This window comes from Zootoca vivipara, chromosome 7 (genome assembly GCF_965207765.1).
Source record: "Zootoca vivipara chromosome 7, rZooViv2.hap1.1, whole genome shotgun sequence".
NCBI classification, from domain to species: domain Eukaryota; kingdom Metazoa; phylum Chordata; class Lepidosauria; order Squamata; family Lacertidae; genus Zootoca; species Zootoca vivipara.
In genome coordinates this window covers 91304643-91323237 of record NC_142590.1, presented here as the reverse complement: position 1 = coordinate 91323237, position 18595 = coordinate 91304643, and the positions used below count along the sequence as shown (strand labels likewise).

The window sequence follows — 18595 nt, the reverse complement described above, 5'->3', positions numbered from 1 at the left end:
GGAAGTATGCATCTCCCAGTGATCTTCAACAGCAAGAGAAAGAAAGGATAGTTCTACACGTTCAGGGATTTCTATAAAAAAATCTGTATTCAAGCACAGAGATTGGGGGAGGCAAGAGAGGCGTCTGTCATCCTGCAATGATCTCTGGTGCTGAGTGTTCAAAATGCAGTGCTGGGGGAATGCGCGTTTTCCTATCCTTAGAAAACTCACTCTCTGTTTTGGAGGTTGCTAGTGCCCTCCTTCCTCTGCAAAGGAATGAGTGGTGGGATAAGGGGTTGAGAGCGGCAAAGCCCCAATTTACAGATACACAGACACACCCTGATGTTGACAGCACCCACCTGCCTTCTCCCCGGTGGAAATTTCATTCCTGTGTTGCCTTCTTGAAGGCGCATTTCGACCTTCAGCTACCCCTCCCCTAAAAGAAATTTGTTATATGGGACAATATACTAATCTGCACCATAATTCAAAAGCATCATTTCTTCGGCGATCAGCCTTCTTTATGGTCCAGCTCTCACTTCCATACATCACTACTGGGAAAACCATAGCTTTTGAATTATGGTGCTGGAGGAGACTCTTGAGAGTCCCATGGACTGCAAGAAGATCAAACCTATCCATTCTGAAGGAAATCAGCCCTGGGTGCTCACTGGAAGGGCAGATCCTGAAGCTCAGGCTCCAATACTTTGGCCACCTCATGAGAAGAGAAGAATCCTTGGAAAAGACCTTGATGTTGGGAAAGATGGAGGGCACTAGGAGAAGGGGACGACAGAGGATGAGATGGTTGGACAGTGTTCTCGAAGTTACGTACATGAGTTTTACCAAACTGTGGGAGGCAGTGGAAGACAGGAGTGCCTGGCGTGCTCTGGTCCATGGGGTCACGAAGAGTCGGACACGACTAAACGACTAAACAACAACAACATACCGTACTAATCAGCTACAGTTAAGAGATTTTGGAAGGATAACAGAAGGCAAAATTACTCCTTATGTAGAGTTCTGTGCAGTGCCCCCCCCCATGTCCAAGTTTTTTGGACAGTTTTTTTTAAAAAGCTTCATTTTGGAATGAAAAAGGCAGGCAGATGAGCCTGCCACTTTCCCTCCCAGAACTGCTCCCCTTCCAGCTCCAGCTGCTTGTTTCCCTGCGGAGGAAAAGCTAAGGGGATCCGTATCCTTTTCCCTGTGGAGGAAAAAAAGATGGTGTGGGTGGGTGTCTGTTTGGGTGACAAATGGCCAGCACCAAAACGGTTAATGGCCCTTTCCTGCTCAGCCTGTACTAAAAATGTTTGTGGGGTGTTTCGAACCCAGCTCCTCCCTTGCCCTCCTATCCGCCTGGAAAACCTGAGAACCCAGGGATCAAACTCAGCCCTCTGGATTTCTCCGTCTGCCCCCACCCAGGTGCTCCCCAAGCCACACCTCCTCGGCAGACCACCCCCCTCCATGGCCCTGCTCCATCCCCTCCCAGTGCCCCGATCTTCCAGGGACAGTCCTGAAATTACGAAAGCCGTCCTATCTTCTAATTTGATCCCAGAATGTCCCTATTTCCTTCTCCAGCACCGCTGCCAATAATCCCATTGCTTTTCAATAATAATCCCATTGCTTTTCAATGGCCTCTCCATGGCCACCGCTGCCGGCCTCCTCCCTTGGGCATCTCACAGCTGGAAAGCAGGCAAGGAGGAGACTGCGGCCACCAAGACCCAGCCCCATGTGACGTGCTAGCTCTGAGGGGCAGGCAGGGGGCAGGAGAAGAAAGGGGGAGCAGAGAGGAATGCAAGGAGTCTTGGGATTTTTTGTTATGCTTTGTGCATCCTTTGGTAATCCTGCCCCTTTCTAAAATTTGTTTATTGGGGTGTGTTTCTTTTCTTTTTGTAAATCTACCAAAGAATCATATCTAATCTAATCAGGATTAAGAAGTTTTCTTAGGATGCTGGAAGGCGTGTGTGGCACGTCCTGTTGGCAAGATGGTGGTAGAGATGCTCTGCAAGGAGGGGGACAAAAAACTGTGGGACTGTTCAGGGTGGCAAGAGAGGATATGTTGTTTATTAATATCCTTCCTAACTTGTGTTAGCAAGTTCCTTTACTGAGCAGACTTTACATTCCCCCTTTTACATGCACAGCAGATAGCTGGTTGCAGGCTCGTGTGAGCCTCTCACTATTATACATAGAATCATAGAATCATAGAGTTGGAAGAGACCACAAGGGCCATCCAGTCCAACCCCCTGCCAAGCAGGAAACACCATCAAAGCATTCTTGACATATGCCTGTCAAGCCTCTGCTTAAAGACCTCCAAAGAAGGAGACTCCACCACACTCCTTGGTAGCAAATTCCACTGCCGAACAGCTCTTACTGTCAGGAAGTTCTTCCTAATGTTTAGGTGGAATCTTCTTTCTTGTAGATTGAATCCATTGCTCCGTGTCCGCTTCTCTGGAGCAGCAGAAAACAACCTTTCACCCTCCTCTATATGACATCCTTTTATATATTTGAACATGGCTATCATATCACCCCTTAACCTTCTCTTCTCCAGGCTAAACATACCCAGCTCCCTAAGCCGTTCCTCATAAGGCATTGTTTCCAGACCTTTGACCATTTTGGTTGCCCTCTTCTGGACACGTTCCAGCTTGTCAGTATCCTTCTTGAACTGTGGTGCCCAGAACTGGACACAGTACTCCAGGTGAGGTCTGACCAGAGCAGAATACAGTGGTACTATTACTTCCCTAGATCTAGATGCTATACTCCTATTGATGCAGCCCAGAATTGCATCAATACAATTTAGTCTGTCTCAGATTGAATTGTACGTTCCTGGTAAGTTCCCTTGAATCCCTCTTAAAAGAATAAAGACACCACAATCTTATTCAAAGTCAGTAAAAGAAGTTTACTTACATCAGGCAGAGCACAGTGTGATCCCTGAAGGCAGACTTAGTTACAAATATGTACATGTGGATCTATCCGATAGGGAGGAATGATCCTGGCTCCTGCTAGCTGGAAGCTAACAGAGCAGTCCTAGCTGGAAGCTGGTCAAGCAAAGAAGGAAGTGAAAAAGAGATAGGGTGGCAGCATGCCTTGTCCTTTTGTTAGCTGGACAGGTGAGGTCATGCCCACCTTCTTGTCACATGCAAGAGGAAGGATGCTCCAGCCCAGGAGAAACAGAAATTTTCAACTTGCTGGACCAAACATCAACTTGCATGTCCACTCTAGGAAAACAAGGAATGTTGTATTTGACTGCTCCCAGTGAATTATATCCCACAAAAAATGGGGGGTTGGGGAGTCAGGGGCGTCGCAATAGGGGGCGGGGGCAGGCCGCCTCAGATTCCACTCTGCAGGGGGCAGCGCGGTGCCCCCTTGCCACCTCTACCGACGGCCGCCGCATGGGCCTGCCCCTTGCCTCCCCGGAGCAGACAGGGCGGCTTGTTCGGCTCGCGCTTTGATCATACCTGCCAAGTTCCGGACTGCAGAATCCGGGACCGGCAGCCATTTGACACCGGAAGTTGCGTCGATGCAACTTCCGGTGTCGCTTTGCCCTTCTATGGGCACCCAAAATGGCCGCCGCCGGCTTCGAAAATCGCTTGTGTGCATGTCAGGAAGTGCTCCGACGCAACTTCCGGTTTCGCTCCGCCCATCTATGGGCACCAAAATGGCCACCGCCAACACCGAAAGTGACGCCTATGCACTTCCGGACATGCGTAGATGCGGCTTTTGAAACTGGCGGCGGCCATTTTTGGTGCCCATAGAAGGGCAAATGGGAAAGAAAAAAAATGGCCGCCGGCAGGAGAAGATAACGGAGAAAAACGGGAGACGAAGTGATACGGGGGACCACCGGGGAAAGGTAAGTTAAAAAGGGGTTTTCCCGGGGGAAACGGGAGACTTGGAAGCTATGGCTTTGATTCTTTCTGCTCGGGCAAAGCAAGGGGTGGGCTGCTGATGCCCTCTCTGGCCTGCCCCTCGCCTCGCCCGAGCAGAAAGAATCAAAGCGCGAGCCGAGCAAGCTGCAGCGCGGAGCAAGTTTTACAGGGTAGCACCGCTGCAGCCAAACCCGCATGCGTGCAGCGTCCCTCCGTAGTGACGTGCTGCGTCCCTACGTCCCTACGCAGCACATCACTACGGAGGGACTCTGCGCGCCAAGGGGCAGGGTGCCGCCCCCGGTACCAGGGGGGCTTGCAACGCCGCTGCAAGAAGTGTCAGTTGGGGTGGGGAGTGAGAATTGTCACTATTTTCAAATTGGAGCCTATGTTGCTCCACCCCCTCCTTGAGGGGGGTATTGTCATAAACCTCCATGAACACAGCCCAGGCTTGCATCCCAGGGAGGTCACTTTTTAGGGCAGCTAACGCATAGGTTTGACTTCACCCCCGGAGGCACACTCCATTGTCTCTCAAGACAGACGGATGCCAGTGACAACTAACTGACTGTGAAGGCAGAATATAGCCACCCTGGCTAGTAGCTGTCAAAAGCTCTCTCTCTTTCAAGAATTTGTCAAATCGTCCTTTAAAGCCATCTAGCTTGGCGGCCATCACTGGCTCCTGTGGGAGGTAGTTCCACAGGTTAACAATGAGCTGCGTGAAGAAGGGCTTTCTTTTCTCTGTCCTGGAACGTCTTGGAGAACAGCATTTCTGGAGGCATCGCGGAAGCTGCCTGCTGATATGTCGAGGGGCCCGTCTGGAGCCATCTTGGCGGATGACCTCGGATCCATTTCGAGAGACCTTTCCAGTTAGGGAGTTCCTCTTGGGCATAAGCAAGAAATTGTTCTCTTGTTTTCTGCCCTAGATCTCAAGAAGATCAGAACAGAAACTCAAAAGAAGAGAAAATACCAGTTTAACTATTTATTTTATTTTTTAGAAAAAAAAAACTCAATTTATTTACTTTTGTGTGGGAGGGATTTCTACTCTCCCATTTGCCAAATGAATGCCATCTGTAGCTGGAATATACCAAACGGGTGAATCTCTCCTGGTTCTTTTCCATAAGGCACAGATGTTGGGACAAATGGTCGCTTCTGGAACGGACTCCCAAGTAGGCGTAATTTGATTTCCTAACGTCATTTGGAGCTGAATACATAAAAGGAGCCTGTTGCTTTTCTGTGGTGTGAGTTCCATCCTGCACAGGAAGAATCCAATTAGCTAGCAGGGAATTGACATTGGCGTGTTTCTTTGAACCATCGTTAACCATGGGTCAGGCCAAGCGCCAGAACTTTGGATGGCCCGGTCGAATTGATCGCAGCAGGTTTACGCTAGAAGAAAGAAATGATTTCTTCATGTGGTTACACTAAACTAACTTTCCTTCGTAAAGTGCTTAAGAGGTTTTATTGACAATTAAGCAGCACACAAATTCTGATCCATGCAAAAAAAGAAAGAAGAGGGTTGAGCTCGGACCTGGGAAACCAGGGTTCAAATCCCCACTTAGCCACGGAGCACACTGGTTGTGCTTTAGCACATTATAGAAAGAAGTCCTATAGTGGTTGAGATAGTTCAGTTGGTACAGCATGAGGCTCTTAATCTCAGGGTTGTGGATTCGAGTCCCACTTGGGCAAAGATCCCTGCATTGCAGGGGGTTGGACAGAATCAGAGCTTTCCAAACTTCGCGACACGTTAGTGTGTCAGCTGTCGTGCGTAGCTGTGTCGCACAAACACTCCCTGCGCACCTCCTGGGGCTGGAAATGGGTTAGTTTAACTTCCGGTTTGCTAGTAAAACTGAATGACTGTGTCGCAAAATGAACCGTATCTAAAAGGGGTTCCACCAACATGGAAAGTTTGGAAAGTTCTGGACTAGGTGGTCAGCCTGTTCTCCCAAAAGAAGCTTCTGCAACAGCTGGTAGTTATGACACAGTGAGTCCAATCCAGAATCCCAAACCAGAAGGCCATGGACTGTCAATTGCAGATCACCCTTCCTCCATCCCTGCTGGGTTTAGGCTTTCTTTTTAAAACAGTAAATATTTGTGTAGCCTGCTAAGAGTTGGGATAGCATCCAATATAACCAAATAGATGTGATGTCAGCTTTGACAGTTAAAAAAAAAGGTGAGGACTGATGTATCAATAGATATTGGCCATGATGGAACCTCCATGTGCAGGAGTAGCCTACCTTTGATGACTGCACGCTGGGGACAAACAAGAGGTGGCCCTCACCTTAATGCCTTTCTGGTGGGCTTCCTAAAGGCGCCTGGTGTTGGCCACCGTAGGAATCGGGAAGCTGGGCTATTTGGGTCTCTGGCATGATTCATGAAAGCTCTTTTTATGTTCTTAAGGACATTTATCTAGAGAAAGAGTGAGGCAAGAGAATTTTTTCCTCCCTAAGAATGCAGTACTGTACTAGATCACAGGGTCATCCAACAAGGATTCAGGACAGGCAAAAGGAAGCACCTTCAAACTCAATATAGCACACAGGTACAGCTATGGAATTTGCTCCTACGAGATGTAGTAAAGGTCAAGGTAAGGTAAAGGACCCCTGGACAGTTAAGTCCAGTCAAAGGCGACTGTGGGGTTGTGGCGCTCATCTCGCTTTCAGGCTAAGGGAGCCAGCATTTGTCTACAGACAGCTTTCCGGGTCATGTGGCCAGCAGGACTAAACCGCTTCTGGTGCAACGGGACACCGTGACGGAAACCAGAGCACGCAGAAACACCGTTTACCTTCCCGCTGCAGTGATACCTGTTTATCTACTTGCACTGGTATGCTTTTGAACTGCTAGGTTGGCAGGAGCTGGAACAGAGCAATGAGAGCTCACCCCGTCACAAGGATTTAAACCACCGACCTTCTGATCGGCAAACCCAAGAGGCTCAGTGGTTTTAGACCACTGAGATGTAGTGATGGCGGCCAACTTAGATGACTGAAAGGGGATTAAGCAAACTCATGAAGGCTAAGGCTGTCAGTGGCTACTAGTAACAATGGCTATGTGCTATTTCCAGGATCAGAAGCAAGCTGGACACTTCATGGCGCAGAAGTTTTTGTGCATGTGTGCATTTATACGCATGGACATTAGAAATGAGAAATTAGAAATTAGAAATGAGAAGCACCAGTCTTGGCCCATCTCAGAGAAATGACACAAGCTTCTTTCTGCAAGCATGCCCTCCTCTTGGCAGCTTTCTCCTGCCTGAGGGGGCCATCTACTGGTGCAGAAGATCAGTGAAGAACCGACTAGGAGGACCCCCACATGCACACACATCATGCATACAGTCTCTCTCAGATTGTGAACACAGATAGTTGTTACTCCTGCTAGAGCTGTTACTCCAGGGTTGTGGTTTTCTAAAATATCAAGCTTCTCTTTGCACAAGCCTGGAATTCTAGAGTGGTTCTCCCTAATCATTTCTTCTTTTGGAAACAAAGTCACAGGGCTTCCCTGTGGGTCACTGCCCTCCACACTTCAGGGATAACTACCCTCTTATCATTTACAAGAGGGGCGGGGATACTCCATCCTTGGAGATTGGCCTTGCAGGATAAACTTACTTCTTCCTCTCCTGGCCCTGGTGTCATATATGACACCTGGCATGGGAATATTCAAGGTGAAGCTTGGAACTTCAAGCCATAGCTAAAAGGATGAACAATTAGGAGAGTACTCAGAACATTCTCTTGACTCCTCCTTTGCATCCCCGACTTGAATTCAAATCTCCTTTTGCAAGGGTGACTTGAAATCAATGCCCCACCCCTTCCAATGGAAGGAAGGAAGGAATCAGAGCTCCCTTAAGAGTGCACTCCCATTACTTTTCTTTGAAGCTGTGTCACTTGGTGTCGTGGGGATGCCAGGTGACTGACAGGTGTCCAGCCCCATCCACCTGTCAAAGTGGCCCACAAGGTGTTGAGCACCTTTGTCGGAAGTTTTAGGTTTTATTCTTTCACTTTTGACAATCCATATTAAGGTAAAAAAGGACGCCGGACAGCTAAGTCCAGTCAAAGGCGACTCTGGGGTTGCAACGCTCATCTCTCTTTTCATGCCGAGAGAGCCTGCGTTTGTCCACAGACAGCTTTCTGGGTCATGTGGCCAGCAGGACTAATCCGCTTCTGGCACAACAGAACACTGTGACAAAAACCAGAGTGCAGAGGTACCTATTTATCTACTTGCACTGCTATGCTTTCGAACTGCTAGGTTGGCAGGAGCTGGGACAGAGCAATGAGAGCTCACTCCATTGTGTGGATTCGAACTGCCAACCTTCTGAGCGGCAAGCCCAAGAGGCTCAGTGGTTTACCACAGCGCCACCATATAGGTCAGAACAGGCAGCAGTTAGAAATGGAATTTAGGCATCATTTTATTTTATTTTTACATATTTCAGGAGAAGTGGTAGTAAACTGTTCATATATTTCTGGGCTTCCAATTTAAATTGCAAGGGACTGCAGTCACAGTCAGTTTCCCAAAATGTTGTGTGTCCGCCGACCGCCGCCTTTGGAACAAATCTATCAGGTTTTCCCTTCCTCACAAGAAGAGCCTGGTTGCTAAATCATAATCATACTCATAATTTATTATTTATACCCCGCCCATCTGGCTGGGTTTCCCCAGCCACTCTGGGCTGCCCTCAACAGAGATAACAATAACAACAATAATAATAAAGCAATAAAACATCAAACATTAAAAACTTCCCTAAACAGGGCTGCCTTCAGATGTCTTCTAAAAGTCAGATAGTTGTTTATTGCCTTGACATCTGTAGCGAGGGTGTTCCACAGGGCGGGGCACCACTACCGAGAAGGCCCTGTGCCTGGTTCTCCTTAACGTCACTTCTCGCAGGGAGAGAACCGTCAGAAGGCTCTTGGTGCTGGACCTCAGTGCTGAGCTGAACGATGAGGGTGGAGATGCTCCGTCAGGTATCAAGTCAAGGGCCCATCTAACCCAGTATCCTGTTCTCACAATAGCCAACCAGACGCCCCGAATGGGAAATTCACAAGCATGACTTGAGCACAGTAGCCCTCTCCCCAGTTTCCAGGAACTGGTAGCCAGAGGCAAATAAGCTCAAGCAGTGAAGGTACAACTTAGCCATTTTAGCTAATAGCCCTTGCTAACCTTCTCTTCCATGAATTTGTCTAATCTTCTTATTAAACCCTCCAGCTTGGTGGCCATCACTGCATGTTGCAGGAGTTAATTTTATCGTTTAGCTATACACCGTGTGAAAAAACTCTTTTGTCTGCCTTGAGTCAGCCTCCTCGGTGACAGACATATTAGCAAACTTAACACTAAGAGAGTCACCCAGCTTCCACCTCCACCAAAGCTTCTGGCAAGCTGTTGGCCTTTTAAATTTTCACTCTTTTTTAGTTGGGCGAAAAAACCCTTGGGAAGGCGGGTTGGTGATGTCACAGGCCAGCGCCAATCAGTGCTGTGCACGCACCCAGTTTTCCTAGAGTTTGATCCTGGGGAGAAGATTGTACCCCATGAACAGGATGCACAAAGCTCCCTTCCACTCAGCATGACTGCGACCCATTTCACGTTTTACCAACTTCTAGGCTATTGGGCAGCTGACAAAATTTAATTCCTTTTTTTTTTTCGTGTGAGGCAGATGAGGGGAGGTAATGAGATGACCCGACTTGTTGCCTCTGCCTTTCCCTCCGTCAATCAAGAGGAAATTGGACAAGACTGAAGGAACGGCCTGAGAAAGAGGTTGGCTCCTTTCCACTTCAGCTCCTCTTATTTCCCCAGGGAAAGGGGGAAACACAAGAGCGTTCGTAGTAGCCTCTCGCTGTGGAACTGTGTGCCCGATGCTCCTTTGTTTGCTGAGCTCCTTCCACTGACTGCCACCAAAGGCTTCCCTGGAAAGGGGAGTCAAGAGGAAGACTTGGTTTTCCCTTAATCCAGTATGGGAAGGGAACACACCGGCCTCTCTTTCTCGAGGACTTGACATTCTGCAAACATGGCTATGCAAATGTCTGCCCTCTCTCAGCTGCTGTCTCCTGTATCTCCTAGGTCCTGTTTCCTAGTTGCAACACCAAGGCATAACTTAGTGGCAAAAACACATGTTTTGCATGCAAAGGTTCTCAGGTTCAATGCTGAGACAATCTAGGTCAAAAAGGATCAGATGGAAGGCGATAGGAGACTCTCTGAAGCAGTCGGATGGGCAGCATATTATTATTATTATTATTATTATTATTATTATTATTATTATTATTATTATTATTATTATTATCCCTGATCAAAATAGATGGAGCTCTGTGCAGAAACATCAAAAGACTCGTGAATGAATTATGTGGCACTTTGTTCAGTGAGACCATATTTCTCGGATCTTGTTCCTTAATTCCTTTGCAATCATTTGTTTTCTTACTGTATAGCTATCAGATTTTTGTTGTGTTGATATTTGGGGTGCAGAACCTCAGAATCCATGTTTCAGATGGATTTAGAAATCTTAGCAATTTTCAAAATTAATACTAATACTAATAGCTCCCCTCCTCCTCCTTTTTTAAAGCAACCACAGAAAAAGCTCAACTTCCACAGGTTGTGCCTTTAAATCATTCCTTTTCGTTGGCTGTATTATATCTGCTTTCCAGACAGCAAGAGACATTGCGGAGGGGTAAAGCACCTTTTTTGCATGCAGGAGACCCCAGGCTCAATGCCTAGGATCAATCCAGGCAAGGCAAGGGAACACCCCCGCCTGAGCTCCTAAAGAGCTGCTGCCAGTCAGTGCAGACAATACTAAGCGAGACAGACTAGTGGTCTGATTCGGTATAAGGCAGCTTCCTATTTGAATGCCCTGCCTGCAGAATGGGGCAGCGTACAAATATTATTGAATGAATCCGTTGATTCATTATTCCTGCATTGCTGGGGGTTGGACTAGATAACATCATCATCATCACAATCATCACCATCATCATTATATTTATGATTTCCAATTTTATACATTTCAATCTTTTTACAATCATTTTAGCATTTCAAAACTTGACTTATTTCCCCCTTAAATTTTAATATTTTCTGCATATCCAAATTAACTTAATCTGCTCATTTATTCATCTGCTTTAAATATATACTTTATAAAACTGCAGGTTATTACAAAAATCCTGCCAATGTTCTTATCTGTTTGCAGTTTATTTGGAAATATCCAATAAACCATTTATATACTGTATATATATATGTTACCTTGATTGCTTATTTTTTCGGCAAATTTCGCCATTCCTGCATTTCCCATAAGTTTTTGCATCCATTCTTCTTTCGATGGGACCTCTTCTTCTTTCCATTTTTGGACTACATGACTCTTAGGTTCCTTCCAACCCTACAGTTCTATGATTCTGTGATTTAATCAAGGAGTTGACCAGACTCCCTTGGAGGGTGGGGGCGACTCTCCTTCCTTGGAGATTTTTAAGCAGAGGTTGGATGGACATCCGCCATGGATGATCGAGCTGAGATGCCTGCATTACAGGGGGTTGGCCTAGATGACCCTTGGGGTGACTACCAGCTCTAGGATTCCCTGCTTAATAGAACCATTTCTGTCCTCCCTAGGGTATCTCCAGACCTGCCTCGCATCGTCTGGCTACAAGAATGAAAAGAAGAAGCTCCACTTGGCGTCCTCAGACCCAATCTACACGCCGGCGCACGAAGACTACAGTGACCCCGAGAGCCCCCAATCCAGCTTGTCGGCGCACTACTTCAATGGCGAAGCCGCAGTCACAGAGAGCTACTCGATGGATGCCTTCTTCATCACCGACGGGCGGTCGCGGCGCCGGGGAGAGGGCCAGCGGCGGGGGGCGCACCGCCATTCCTGCAGCGAGTGCGGCAAGACCTACGCCACATCTTCCAACCTCAGCCGGCACAAACAGACGCACCGCAGCCTGGACAGCAAGATGGCGAGGAAGTGCCCCACTTGCAGCAAGGCCTACGTCTCCATGCCCGCCCTGGCCATGCACATCCTGACGCACAACCTCAAACACAAGTGCGACGTGTGTGGCAAGGCTTTCAGCCGGCCGTGGCTCCTGCAGGGACACATGCGTTCCCACACGGGCGAGAAGCCCTTCGGCTGCTCCCACTGCGGAAAGGCCTTCGCCGACCGCTCCAACCTGCGGGCTCACATGCAGACGCACTCGGCCTTCAAGCACTACAAGTGCAAGCAATGCGAGAAGACCTTCGCCCTCAAGTCGTACCTCAACAAGCACTACGAGTCGGCCTGCTTCAAGGGGGCTGAGCATGCCTGCGAGGCAGAGAACTGAGCCGGCCAGGGGAAGGAGAGAAGGTCCAGGGGCAGGACCGTGGGGCAACCGTCTTCAGGGACCTGGGGTTTGGACAAGAAAGGACAAGCGTCACCCTGGGAGGCGGAAGGGACCGCCGCAACAAATGGCAAGTCCTTTTGTTACCGGGAGGAAGCACTTAAGAACCTGGCGACTGCAACCTGTCCTTCTCAGAAGGTGGTGGGGACTTTGGAAAGATGGCAAGCGTTGGTCCCGAGGCCCAGCACCCTTCAAACCCAGGGGTGGTCCATGGGATGTTCTCCAGATATTGTTGGACCCGACCACATGTTCAGCACCTGTGGGAGTTGTGGTCTGGCACCTGGAGGGCAGCAGAACGTTCTCTCCCCCCCCTGGTCCTTCTCCCCCCCCCCGGTCCTTCTGACCTGCCTTTTTCTCCTTCCTTCTCCAAATCGTCAACCGAAGCAATAACTCCAGACAACGCCAGCAGAAGGCCATCTTCTGGGAGACTCCTCGCTTGGTTTCGCACGAGCGAGACAAGCTTTTGACTTTTCTTCAGGATTACCGGGAGAGAGGGGGTGGGGAGAGAGGAAGCCATCTCTCTTTCCATGTCTGTCTCTCTCTCTCTTTCAGATAACTTGGGAAATGCGGGGTGTATTTATATTATTTATGACGTTATTTATTTCGTGTGCTGCTCCTTCTTCTCCCCTTGATGGGGAGGGAGAAAAGCTATCAGTGTGGCCCTTTGAGATCTTTTGGGGACAGAACAAGCGCAGAAGCTGTGAAACCCGACTCAGGGGGGGGGGCATTGTGAGGAAGGGTACCCACGAAGCTGACAAGGCCGGGTGTGGGGTGCTTGGAGGGAGGGACTCCTCAAATTAAGCTTTGAAAGCGAGGAAGAGATTAATTTGATACCTTTGGCATAGGAAACAGGAACTTTTTTTATTATGGGTAAAGGGCCCAGGAAGGCACAATGCGTGGGTGGGGGAAGGGAAGCAGTCATTTTCTTTCTTTCCATATGGTTGTCAGAATTAGGATCTCCCCCAGACAACCTGTTTGTTAAGCCTCCATCCTGGTTTGTTTGCACAGAGGTTATAGGTCTTCTCGTTCCAGGTTACTTGACATCACCACCTAGTGGCTGCTAGCAGTGATGCCTTTGAGAGGGGACTTCACCAAAGCTGGCCCTCTTTCACCCATCTCCACATTATGGGATGCTCTCAAGAGCTTCCGAGGAGCCACGCCATGTTCCCGGGAAGAACCCAACTCAAAAACCCCAACCATAAACCTCTCCATCCTCCTTTCATCACAAGAGAAGCATTCTTCGTTGAAGGCTGGAAAGGGCAAGGGCAAGAAATAGATTTACTGCATAGCTAAATCCAAACATTGTTTCCATGGTGTGAGCGTAGCCAGGCAGTGGCGTAGGAAGGGGGCGTGGTGGGTGGGGTCCACCCCGGGTGTCATCACTGAGGGGGGGTGGCAAAATGACAAAAATATGTTTTTTTAAAAAATAACTTCCGCACCCACCGCACGCCCCTCCCTATGCCACTGTAGGAGCACCCTCCCCTCGAGTGATTTCCAGAAACCAGAAGCAATTTTGCCTCCAGCTTTGCAGGCAGAGCACAGCCTTTATGGCTAGTAGCCTTCAACAGCCCTCTCCTTCGTGAATCTACCTAACCCAGGGGCACAGCTAGGTGAGGCAGGGGGCCCCGGGCGCCACACTGCAGGGCCTCCAGCGTGCCTGAGCCATGCATCTCTCCTGGGGTGGAGGCGGAGGGCAGACTGCCCGCAAGCTCCACGCTGCTTTTTTGAGTAGCGCAGGGCTTGCGTCTGCCCACCACCTCAGCCGCCCTACAGCTGAGGGGAAGGCTGCGGAGAGGCTCCACGCAGTGCGCCCTGCCTTGGCTCGCCCCGCCCCCATTGGCAGCTCGCCCTGCCCCCATGGGTGGCTCACTCCACCCCAGGCTGCAGGGTGCATGCACCACCCCGGGCACCCGAGCGGCTAGCTACACCGCTGTAGCCAGGAAGCTGTTTTTGTTGCCATTCCACATTTGTTAATCTTGCCTCTTGCTGCTACAGAGGCGCCCGTATTAGATGCCCATGTTCTTCCTTTGAGAAGCGCCAATGGATTGTGGCGCACCATTTGCCTTTCAGCCAATCAGGAGGCCTCTCTGCTCAGCTCCCACCTTCTTGCCTTTGCAAGCCCATCAGAGGTATGGGATGTAACCGGGGGGAGGGGAGGGGGGCTTTATGCCACTCTTGTAGCAGAAATATAATAGTGCATCCATTTCCCCCTTGATTGAGGAGTTTGTCTTTCCAAATGTGTGTTAGTAAGAATGGCAGCTGCTGCCATAAATTTAGGAGCGCTCTATTTTAAAGTTCTAATTTATCCTATTTATGCTATTTATTGTTTAAGAAGAATGGGTGGGTGAAACGTTGGGGGTTTCTTTGCATGCATCCTAGCAAGCAGGACATCGATGGCAGAAGCAGGTTGCAGCTACACCATTGTCACAGAAGCTGAAGGCATATTGTAGTTCTGTGGCGGCAGCAGCTGTTTTCAGAGTGGGGGAATCCATTTGTAAGGAGGAATCGCCGATTTACTTTGACCTGTGTTAGAGATGGTTGTTGGATGATGGGAACTGAACTTTGAATATTCACATGCATCAAAATATACCCTATTTCATTGCGCTGTGGCTCCTAAGGTTAGCCAGATGCTGCCCCTGGGATGGGGGGGGGGACTGAAAGAGAATGCAGGGCTTCCTCAGATGACCTGTTTATTGAACATGTGTCCTGACTTGCTTGCACAAAGCTTATGGGGAAAGGTAGATTGTACGCAGTCTCTACAGAGCAATCTGAATTGTTTGTGGTGAGGCTATATGACATGAGCATTCGTCCTGCATTCATCCTCATCTGCTTGTGGGAATATTTACATCTCCATGTGTTAGCTCATACCACACTTTTCACAGCATTTCGCCATTACTTCCCGAAGTGCAAACTGTTTGCTTTTAAAGCGCATTTGTCGCGCTAAGGTGGCAAGAGCGCTTTAATCCACCTTAACTGCGCAAACCGAAATTTCTGGTATGCACTAGAACTCTTCCTGCAAAATAGTGACAGTGTGGAGGCAGCTAAAAGTCACCTAGGCAGCTCGCCACAGAGGCAATATTTCAGACGGAGATTTCCTGATGGCCAGCTCTCTCTCACAGCCAATATCTGGCACCAGTTTTCTCAAACGAAAAGCAGGACAAAATAAATGCGGGCCTGCTCTGGGAACCAAAGTCTTTCTCAAACAACCATCAGTTCTCTCCCTAGCCATCATCTCCAGCCTAAAACAAGAGTTAAGAACCAGGAGGGGGCAACTCCTCATTAAATGACATTTATATTTTGCTGATATAGTGATGGATTTTTTAATGGAAAAAAGGTAGGCGGGCACAGAACTCTACACTCAGCCGAATGAGTAGAAGCCATGCGGGAAGTAGAATGTTTCAGAAGATAATTTTTCAGTGCTGTTGCCCCCTTCGGAACAGACTGTGTTTTGGGCTGTGCAAGACCTGTTCAAAGGCAACATTGTTCCATCATGTCTTCTTCCTCACTGATGAGAAACGTCGGCTCTTCTGTGGGCTGCAATTCCAGGTGATGGGAAGCAACAGCCGTTTCTATGCAAACTCTCCAGGTGAACGTTGCATCTCCAGCCTCTGCCATTTTGCATGTGCTTAAAACTTTTCGGCGCTGCTGACAACAGTACATAAATAACATCGTGTCTTCCAGATATGGACATATAAGTCTCTGGGGAAAGGGAAAGGCCCCCCAAAAATGAATGTGACAAAAGATTCATCTGCTTTTTGTGACACCTCCGATTTTCTACCTCTGACCCAATGAGCCATCTTGCAGGACAACGGATACATCTCGGCAACGGTCACCTCAGTTGCCCAAGAAAACTGTTCTATTTGTTGTTAGAAGAGGTGCGCCAAATGCCACAACCATCAACACATCCCCTCCACCTTTGGAATGCAGCCTTCTTCCACAAGCCACAAATCCCATACATTCTCCTGGGGTTCTAACCTCCGCTGGTGAGCCAAAACACATTAATGCATCACAAGAGGGTTAAAGTGGGGGGTATCTAATAATCAAAGGCTCCCGTGAGCTCAAAGAATCCAGGTTGCCTCTTTTCTCTGCGTGAGTCTCTGCCCCAAGAGCACTTGGAGCTGCACTCAGACCGGTGACTTTATATGGGAAGGGGAACATCGCCCCTCTGAGGGAAAAGGAACCCTGTTACATGCTCAAAAAAAGCAAACACTTTTGAGGGTGTGTGTAAAAAACAAACAAACCATGTGCTTCCAATTTTAATTCAGGGGAAAAGTGTGCCTCAGCTACCCAAAGTTTGAAAATGACCGTTCTGTAGGAGCAGGAATGTGTGAATGGTGGAAAAGCAGTTTTGCTACAATTCGAACTTGATATGTTCACTTGAGACATGGTTTGTTCTCCTCTCTCTGCCCCACAGAGCTGCTTCTCCCCATCTCTGCCCCACCACAGGTCTTGCTTCCCCCCCCCAGGTTTCTTCCCCCCCTTCCAACAACAGCAGCAGCAGCACACAAGGGTTTTGCTCCCCCAGCAGCTCACTACACACTGACTGGGAGGGAATCTTTGGTGCAGGCTGGCCGTACTGTATGGGTTACGGGGACCGCGATACAGGCATTATCCTACCTTTTTCCTCCTCTTAGGGCTTGGGCAAGTCTTACCTGTTCCCACCAAGGAGTGGGGAAAGGCTGTATACAATAATCATTTGCAATTTCCCCAGCGGGGCACAAATAGCACAACTTAAAACATGCAGAGGCTCAAGCTACTGCTAATGTCTTCTTAGGTGCCATGGCGACACTTTTGGAATTCTGCACATTGCTTCAGCACCACCATATTCCTCTGCTTGCACATGCACACTCAAAGCAGCATCCATGTGATGGATACATTATTTCATCATAGCTATCATTTCGTTACAAAAAACGAACAAACCCCACCTCCCTCTGACATGAGCAACAAGCAGCAGAAAGCTTCTTCCTGCAAACGAAGGTTTCCTGGTTTCTTGCCTGTTGCTTTTTGCACTGGGAACGATCAAGGTCAACCCAGATCCTCGTCAGTGTTTATACTGTAAATAAGATAAGACAGCAATAATTTTCTCTGCATGATAGAGTTTGTTTGTTTTTCCTGCCAGATTTTGAACTGGACAGATCACAGGGAAGAGACACAAATCTCCCCCCAGATGAAACTACCTGCAGTATTGTAAAACGCATTTCAGGGATAATAAAAAAGGGCCTTCTTCTGCTACAGAATTGTGTTGTTTGTGTTTGAATTGGTAGAGTTGGGGGGGGGGAGAGAGCAGGGGCAAGCACAAAGCTCTGTACATATTTATTCTGATTATTGCTGTCCCACCATTAGCACAACCAAGAGGGCAACTTACAACCGAATCAAGGAAGTTTAAAAAGCATTCATGAAATAACACAGGCCTTAAAATACAGCAAAACAACTCTTCAAATAATTCAGTTTATTAATAGCTGCAGCAACTAATCCAGGGGTCAGCAAACTTTTTCAGCAGGTGGCTGGTCCACTGTCCCTCAGACCTTCTGGGGGACCGGACTATATTTTTGGGGGGGGGGGGGATGAACGAATTCCTATGCCCCACAAATAACCCAGAGATGCATTTTAAATAAAAGGACACATTCTACTCATGTAAAAAAACAATGATTCCCAGACCGTCCGCGGGCTGGATTGAGAAGGCGATTGGGCTGGATCCGGCCCCGGGGCCTTAGTTTGCCTACCCATGGACTATCCCTTTGTCTAAGCAGGCCTCTCCCTCCTCCAAACAGATGTTGAAAAGGGGGGTCTTTGTTGTTGTTGTTTAGTCGTGTCCGACTCTTCGTGACCCCATGGACCAGAGCACGCCAGGCACTCCTGTCTTCCACTGCCTCCCGCAGTTTGGTCAAACTCATGTTCGTAGCTTCGAGAACACTGTCCAACCATCTCGTCCTCTGTCGTCCCCTTCTCCTTGTGCCCTCCATCTTTCCCAACATCAGGGCCTTTTCCAGGGAGTCTTCCCTTCTCATGAGGTGGCCAAAGTATTGGAGCCTCAGCTTCAAGTTACGTGTGTCATCCTAACACTGAATCCGAGCTGGGACGTTGGAAAATCCAGGACAGATCTGTTTAGCGGCAGAACTCCTTGCTACATGAGGCCCTGACGGCCACCAACCTTGTTGTTGTTTAGTCGTGTCTGACTCTTTGTGACCCCATGGACCAGAGCACGCCAGGCACTCCTGTCTTCCACTGCCTCCCGTAGTTTGGTCAGACTCATGTGGGTCTTTACCAATCACCGAAAGCTATAGACACAGGGCCAGGCACACCTAAGGAGACTCAAATGCGAGGAAGCACCACTGAAAAGGCCCAAGACGCAGGCCAGCCCAAGAGGGCGAGACTTTTGCTTACCGAAAGCTGGCCCCAGACCAGGGAGGATCACATCAGTTATCCCACCCTTGTCACATCTCCTTTGCTGAAAAG

General features: G+C 48.7%; 1 protein-coding gene across 1 annotated transcript in view; it reads left to right on the top strand.

Moving 5' to 3' along the window:
• SCRT2 (scratch family transcriptional repressor 2) overlaps window positions 1-12082 on the top strand; it is a 14770-nt gene extending 2688 nt beyond the window's left edge. The window contains exon 2 of the mRNA XM_088674776.1: window positions 11379-12082. Within this exon, the coding sequence (XP_088530902.1) occupies window positions 11379-12082 (704 nt within the window). The remainder of the gene's footprint in view (window positions 1-11378) is intronic.
• The last annotated feature ends 6513 nt before the right edge of the window (window positions 12083-18595 follow it).